Source organism: Poecilia reticulata, chromosome 6, assembly GCF_904066995.2.
Source record: "Poecilia reticulata chromosome 6, P_reticulata-male-v2, whole genome shotgun sequence".
Lineage (NCBI taxonomy): Eukaryota > Metazoa > Chordata > Actinopteri > Cyprinodontiformes > Poeciliidae > Poecilia > Poecilia reticulata.
The window spans coordinates 8,767,791-8,776,082 of NC_088835.1; the positions used below are offsets into that span (position 1 = coordinate 8,767,791).

At 41.1% G+C, this 8,292-nt stretch overlaps 1 protein-coding gene across 1 annotated transcript; it reads right to left on the minus strand.

Moving 5' to 3' along the window:
* Positions 1-593: 593 nt before the first annotated feature.
* On the minus strand, positions 594-2,838 carry LOC103465931 (uncharacterized). The gene is made up of 3 exons (XM_008411162.3): positions 2,084-2,838; positions 1,882-1,972; positions 594-1,418 (listed from the first exon to the last, which is right to left on the minus strand). Exons 1-2 carry the CDS (start codon positions 2,646-2,648, stop codon positions 1,884-1,886), a joined length of 654 nt encoding a protein of 217 aa, XP_008409384.2. The 5' UTR covers positions 2,649-2,838; the 3' UTR covers positions 594-1,418; positions 1,882-1,883.
* Between the last annotated feature and the right edge of the window lie 5,454 nt (positions 2,839-8,292).

Sequence of the window (8,292 nt, forward strand, 5' to 3'; positions counted from 1 at the left end):
GATGTATACAAAGTCCTCAGAAAATAGCTACTAATTAACAGGCATATGAATTTAGCATTTAATAGCTATTTAGTGGCAAAATTAATTAAAATACCCAAGAACATAGAAAAATGATTAAAGTAATTTTTTTAAGTAGATGAGCAGTAAATGGTGACATGTTTAGGACATGTAAAAACCCCTGCAGAGACTTAAAAAAACGAAAAATGAGCACTTACCTTCATAATTTATTTTAAAAAATTGTACTAATACATTGTTAGTACTATATTTTCTGAACAGGCATTCAGAAAATATAGTTACATTAGGAAGTTTTTCAAGGCTAATTGTCTCAAATCATTGAAGTACTTCATGACAAAGACAATACATTACCACACACTGGTTTAGATTGGTATAAAACGCCAACATGTTCAGAAAATACATTATTAATTTATAGAATTTACTCAATTTAATTAGACTGTAGTTTTCATATTGAAACACGAAGCAGAACATAAATACATATGCGTTTTTCTCCCAACAAACTACCACATGCTTTGTCTACAGGGAAGCCTGAATTGATCCAGAGCCAACCAGGCACAAAACACAAATGCTCTTAAAGGTTTAATTTGAAGATGTTTTATTTCTCTTTTTTCTTTCAAAAAAAATTACTTAGGGCACTTGTATGAAAAAATAAAACACACACCATATAACGGCTCAGACACAAAGAAATTTAGGTTTTTTTTAAGGCTTAACTATTGGGAAGCTACAAGATTGCAAAACACCACAATGTCTTTAAAAACAGCAAATAATAAAATAAAATAGAAAATTGGCAACAGACTAAAATCAGCAAGGCATTTGACAAATAAAGAGAAACATAAATAACTTATAAGTTAGAATAAACTTAACATATATACATTTACAGGGAAAAAAACACAAGGACTAGAATTAAACAAACTCTACTTTCTATAAAGCTGTACACTTTTGGCCAGTGTAAAAGATTTTTTTTTCTCTAGGATTGCACAGATGTTAAAACATTTAACACTGTCGAGTGGCTGTATGCAAAAGCAACAATGAATGCTACATTTGTACTGGATAGAAGTCATCCAAGCGAAATTTGCTCCCTTTTATTTTCCTTTTCTTTCTTCTCGCTTTAGTTTTTTTTTTTTTTTTTTCCTTCTTCCACCCACCCGCCCCTTTGAGTTCCCAAACCGTTCAGTCCTGAGAGGAGCTGCGGGCGGTGTCGAGGCTTCGCTCCGCCGGGATTCACGGAGGTTCGAGTCGGCAGAATAGCGGGACTCCCCCCTTCTTTGTCCCCGTTTCTCTTCCTCCCCTCCTCCGGCGGCCTTAAAAGCGGCTCTCGGTCCGTAGGAATCCTCAAAAACACGTAGGGAAGTAGTGCAACAACAAAAAAAAAAGTGTAAAAGAAGAAGAAGAAGAAACGCCACCTAAGGATGAAATAAAAAAAAAGAGATATGGTTCAGTTTTTCGACGAAATAAAAAGCATTTGTTTCACAAGAAAAGCGGCGAGTCAGCTTTCCACGGAAAGAAGAAGAATGACGACAGCAGCAGCGAGGCGTCACCCCTTCTTAGCCCAGCGTTTTCCCGCCACATTGTGACGTACGCATCCCCCCTCCCAGCTCGCTGGTGTTACTACAGCTACTACTATCACTATAGCTGCTCCTGTGATTTCACCACCAGCTCTCTCCCTCCCCATCCCCCACGTCCACTCAGCCAGCCGAGATAACGCTGTCTGGCTCAATCACTTGCAACCGCATTATTACAGTATTTATTACAAATGACTAGCTATGTGCTACACTGTTACAATTTGTAGACGAAGAAGAAGAAGAAGGGGAAAAAAGGCGTAATTGCTATTAATAATGTGGAGAATTAAATGAATGTTCTTCTTACGTTCAACGGATCCTCTTTCGCGGAGTTTGTTTCACCGAGATGGGAGACTTGGGAAGTCTGTCGGCAGCCTTTTTTCGTTTCACGAAGAAGTCTGCATGAAAGAGATTATAATATACATAAGTCACAGTAAATAGATTTATCTGAAATTAAAGCGGCTTCTCTGTTTTGTTTTTCTAGTAGATTAATAAGCCCCTGTAACTACCTGTGATGTGCGTGTTGTTGTCATCAGCAGCAGTCGCCGACCTCTTGCGCCGAACACAGGGAGCCTGTCTGCGAGACCCTGAGGAGATCCCTGTGACCGGCCGGTTCTCCTGGTTCACCTCCACCGGGGTCGGGGAGCTGCTTTCCCCGTCGCCGCCGACGACGCTGCGGTCGCTCTCCGGTACCGCTAAGCGCTCCATTACATCCCCGTCGGAGCTCTCCGACATAACGGATTCCGAGGAGGGCGTCTGCTTTACGGGCGTCTCCGGGACGCGCGTCCTGCCGCTCTGCATCGATTCCCGATAAAACGCCGCCGTCCTCTCCGCGGGCATCTCTTCCCACTCGTAGTCCCCTTCCAGCGGGGTGTTGTCCTCGAAATTAAAGTTCCATCTCTGCTGGTCCCGCTCGGAAATCTCCCGCAGCTTGGCTTTCACATCCCGACTCAGCTCGTCGTGATCCACCGGCCCGAAAAGACTGCGGCACACGCCGGTGCGCCTCTGGAGAGGGAAGGTCCTGCGGGCCACCAGCCTCTCCAGCGCGCTGCTCGATAACTGGACGTGAGACATCTCAGAAAAGAGGAATAATTCCTCACGACAGAGACCCAGGTGTTGGTTTAGTTGTTGTTTCGTTGCGCTGTAAGTGCGTGTCTCCCTGCCCCCTCGCAGCTCAGTTTAAATGTACCTCGATACCGTACGCCTCACAATTTATAACCTCTCAACGTGTCGCGTAGATCCAGGAGTTCCTTCATTGGCTGACTGAAACTCCAACCCTCCCCAAATACGCACACAACCCTCACCATGATGCCCTCCCGCCGACTCTCCCGCCCCCCTTTTACTCTTCTACCCTTTCGGCTGAGTGCCGAGTGGAGCTCAGCGTTATGATTTCTCTGCTGCACGCAAGGTGTTAAAACTAAGCGGAGCTTCCCTGGTTGTTCTATGAATGGAGCTGCGTAAAGGACTTAAATCTCCATTTCTTTTCACGCATCAGTGACTCGTGTGTCCGAATTTTTGACATTTCAAGAGTTCAAAAAAATGGCCAATACAATTCCTGTTTAATAATTTAATCTCAATCGACCCGAAGATCTTAGATACAACTGTAGGTTACAACTATCTTATGAATTGTTTGCTTCTGGACAGTCTCAAACACACCTGCAGGTTATAACCCATGCCAGCGTCCACACACAAGGGCCCCTTATCTTTCAGTCCTTCAGCAAACAATGAGGGCTTTGGATCATGTTTCCCTGTCCAGTCTGCAGAGATGTTGCACATAGATGCAACCTTTGCCGCAGCTCTAATACACCAGGTCAAACAATGCAATATCGGGGGAGTGAAGATTCTAATCATATCAATAAAAGGTTGAAAGTCTAAAATCTCTACAGCTGCTGTTTTACGCATATGTGAAGATGCTGTATTATTATTATTATTATTATTGTTTTGTTTTTTGTCTTATTTTAACAAAAACAGCTTGTGTTAACTCTGCCTTCACATAGCAGTCTCTCCTCAGGTCCGAGCAGAGAAAACGGACAACGCCTTTGCAAGGAATGACGGATGCACAGCGACCCTTAGTGGTAAGCAAGTGGTACTGCAGATTGAGCAAATAAAGCAACTCTGAATAAGGATTTGTAGACACTTTTTCTCGTGTATATTTCTTCCTTCTTTTTTGTCACACCTATACTTTCCAGAACATCATACCTTTTCAAAGACAGTATGAGATTTAACACAAAAGGCCATTGTCAAGCAATAATTTAATTTATTAGCTGAAACAAGTTACCAATCATGCAAAAAGTAGAATAATCATTATTTAATTATGATTGAACAAATCTTTTGAGAAGTTGAGTTCTATGTCACCTAAGCCTGATTATTGCCATTCTCACAAAACCAACAAATAACTTGAATAGACCTTGTCCGGTACCATAGAGACAGCCCCTGATCTAAAAATAATTCTAGAAAAGGTAAGTCACTGACATCTAAAAGTCTGGAAAGGATTACAAAGTCATTTTGGGGGGTTTTGGCAATCAAGTCAACCACATTGTAAAGAGTCATCCAAATATGGAGAGAGAGTGGCCATCTTACCAAAACTAAGTGTGCATCCCAGAGGTCACAACAGAACCAAAGTAAGCATCTAAAGAACTGCAGACCTCACTTGCCTTCAGTTTTATAATGCAATACTAAGAAAGAGAATATGAAAGAATGTGGCCCAGGAGAAACGTTTGTGGCAAAAGCCAATAAAGCAACACAAAGACAAGTCTTACATTCCAACAAAAGAATATCATATCAACAGTCTAACACGATGACATGACGATTAAGTCTGCTTTAGGATCTGAACAACTTGAGATAGTTGAATTATTGTCTCTTACAGATAATCATGGAGAAAAATATATATGCTATAGCTCAGGACAATGATCGTAAACTTAATGAACTGAACTTAGTCCGCCTCAAAATGACTAAAGGGTAAAATTTTTTAGTGGCCTGATCCAGAGACTAGTTGGTACGTTCAAAGTTAAATCCCAATGAGATGTTATGGTGTGACCTTAAACATGCGGACAGGCCTTCATTTTTAAATAAAGTGGATTAACCAGTTTATAAATCTGATTTTAAGACTTTTACTGCAGGTATGAGTGAGAAGATAAATGGCAGGAGTCGTGCTTTATTTTCTGTTTTGTTGAGAAACACAACAGTGGGTCGCTCGCATCACATGGTGACGTCATATGACAAGACTTCCAGCTTGTCAGAACGCGTTATGGCTTCCATGTGAGTGCCATCAGAGTCACATGCACGGAGACGAGCACCGTAGAGAGGAATCTCCTTGTGAGGACACAGCGCTCACTGCTCAACAATAGCTCAGCTGAGTCGTCATCATGTGATGGTTTATGACTGAGGGCAGGTGATGCAGTTTGAGACATTTTCTCAATGCCACAACACTCCAATTGTCGTGGTTAAGAGAACTAATGAGCCCCTGTAAATAATTTATTGTAAAACGTAGTGCCTTGCAAAAATCTTAGTACCTCGTGATGTTTTTTGATGTTGCCACCATAAATCTCAATGTGTTTTCTTCTACTTTTAGTTGACAGATCAGTACAAAGTAATATATAATTGTGAAGTAGAAGGAACATTATGCATGTATTTAGCATTTTCTTTTTTTTACAAATATAATTCTTAAAAGGTAAATGTGCATTTGTATGTATCCCACACCAAAAGAAACATCTCACAGAGCACTGTTCAAGCCATCATCTTAAAATGGAAACGGCACAACTATTAGTCTGACCCAGTGGTGTCAAACTCCAGTCGTCAGGGTCCGATGTCCTGCAACTTTTAGATGCGTCTCTGCATCAATACACCTTTCTCTGCTAGCGAGACAGTTTCTCCATTTAATTCAAGTGTGACACATATCAAAGTTGCAGGACTCTGGCTCTTGATGAATACCGTTTGAGACCACTGCTCTTTGTAAGCACCAAATGTTGGTGCTTACAAAAGTGTGGCAAGAATGTATCCATTGTTGAAAGAAGCTGTATGACCTAGGATACACACCAAACAAATGAAGGGTAATTCTCTGGTCAGAATACAACAGTATTGCTTTGGTCAGTTTTGCTGGTTTAAAAGTACTTACAAATAATTTGCTTGGCTTGGCAATATTGAACTTTTTGGCTTGCATGCAAATTGTTGTGTTTAATGGAAACCAAAGGCAACACACTGAAAGCACCCACACAGTAAAACATGGCAGTGGCTGCATCATGCTGCAAGGATGCTTTTCTTTAAAGCAAATCAAATGTTAGAATAGAACGGCCAAGTCAAAAATCTAAACGTAAATTCAAACATCCTGAACCGTCACATTGTGGCTCAAGTGCTCCACCTGATGGCAATTATTTCAAACAACAACAGCTACATCTTTGCCTACTGAGACCAGTGTATCACCCATCCAATGTGGTAACTTCATCTTTAGGTTTTTATCAACAAAGTAGGCAGCATAAGCTATGTCTTAGCAAGGGGATCTTGGATAACTTAAGCTAATCTTTGTTTCTCACAGCTTCTTTGGTTTTAAGTTGGTTACTGATTGGCTTAATGAGGTGGGAGGATAACACCTAGGTTCCCCAGGCAAGGCTGTCTAAAAGAGATACCATCAGCCGTAAAAATGCAAGGAGAAAGTCTGCACTCATTATGTCTCAAAGAGAGTGGGGGCTGGGGGATGATTTTGGTGTTTTCACCAAAGCAGCAGGTGCGGTCGGTCTGGAGTTCTGCTGTGATCACTGACTTCTTTAGGCCGGCTGTGATTCTTTCATCTTGAAAGCACACACATGCATGAACTTAAGGTTGCTTAACTGGCTCTTTTGAAATAAGTGGAAACAACCAGAGGTCTGGGTTCTGGCTGAAAACAGCCTGGAGCCAGAGCAAGTTTCAGGCAGAATGCTGATGGATGAGGTGGGCAGTGACCAGCAACAGGTTGGGTTGTGTTCATGTGAACCCTGTGTGTCTGATGAATTAATGTGAGGCCTAAAACCAGTGTTTTAGATTTGCTAAAGGAAAACAAAAGATAATGTGCACACAATTTGGAGGGTAGAGTTAGTAGGAGTGGTGCGTAAGGCAAAACACTTCCAATTTTAGTTTGATCAGAACACATGACATGTCTTCAAAATTGAAGGTCTTTGTCCCCGAGTGCATCTTTCAAGGCTTTTTGTGTTGGTTTTAAAGTCATGGCTTCTTCCTTTCTGAGTGATACTTGCATGTGATGTTTGAAGTGTGGCACCTCCATGCATCTGTGAACTCTTCCCAAAGATGAACCAGCGTTGTGCCAGTCCATGATTCGTGTCTTTGTTTTCAGTCATTTACATGGCAACATCATCTTGGTTTTCCCAATTGTTTAAAGGCATTGTAATCTTGGTGTAAAGCTCTGTAGTTTTATAAAGTCTACACCTATAAATCAGGTCATTGCTTATTTTGGGATTTGTAGTCTTCTTTGCGTTTCACGTGAGCTGTCCTCTTTCGCCTGGCTTGGGTGCTGCCGTTTCAGGCTTGTGAACACGTAGCAGGTCATTTCTTGGGTGATGTTTGCCATCGCCGCCCTAGACATAGACCATTCACCTGAACAAACTGGGCCCTTTGATGTTTCAGACGCTCTGCAGGCAGGACTGCTGAGTGTTGCAGGAGGTAAACAAATGGAAAATTGCTCACAAAAAGCCTGCAGCCTATTGTGAAACCAACTTAAAACACCCTGCACGTTCTGCATGATGCTTATGGGTTTAAAGTAGGCATGTGACATACCCAGAAAAACCAGTAGCCAAATCATTGCATTCCTCCAAATCGTGTACACAAACAACCCTTATTTAGGCAATCTCAGCATTATTAATTTCAGTAGGCTGCATAAAACTCCAGAAACATGGTCAAGTGTTAGCTCTTGAATGTTGTTACACTGTAATTCCTTTTCAGAGTCCACACAATCCTTCAGTTTGTGCTATGGAGGCCTGGCCTGAGAGCATTGTTCATATCTGAAAGTGGAACGGCATTTCATTTTGGGCCATATCAAAAATCTGAATGCTCTTAAAGGGCCGGCTGTGCCAGAATACACTGATAAAATCCATTAAATTGTTAAAATATTAATAAATAGCTTTTCTTCGGGGGTTTTGTGATTGCTTTAGTGGTTTTTTTTTATTCAAAATTACATATTTTGTGATGCCAATTTAGAAATGTTTGTAAGGATTTGTTTTATTTTTTACAATATTTGTGCTAATGTGTGATGTCAAATGTTACTTTTTATTACTCATGGATGTCAAGTTCTAGTCAATAACGGACTAACTTGACATCCAGTAAGGCTAAGACAGCAGTCACTTAAACTCAATGTTTTTGACCAATTTTGAGAAAATTTGCAGTAAAATCAGAAAAAAAATTAGGAGATTTGTTGATTTTGTGTGAATTTTGCAGATTTGTGGAAAAACTAGAAGGACTTATTGATGTAATTTGGAGTCGAAGGGGCCACATAAGAAGCTACAGCGAGCCAGATGTGACCCCTGGACCTTGAGTTTGACACATGTACTGTAGGTCTGTTGGCCAGAAAAGCAGCCATGAGGCCCACTATAACTCTGGAGGAGCTGCAGAGATTCAAAGCTCAGGCGATGGAAGTCTTTTATAAAAGGCATTACGCTCTCTGTTACTTTGAATACCTTTTACTCCGTTTGATTTGAAGGTCTGTCTTAATTATAAATGCAGTACTATAATGGAA

Excerpts from the sequence above, each read along its gene's own strand:
- LOC103465931 (XM_008411162.3), bottom strand. The coding sequence starts at position 2,648 with ATGTCTCACGTCCAGTTATCGAGCAGCGCGCTGGAGAGGCTGGTGGCC. Across the intron at positions 1,973-2,083 it reads CAACAACACGCACATCACAG|ACTTCTTCGTGAAACGAAAA; the intron begins GTAGTTACAGGG and ends TCTTTCATGCAG.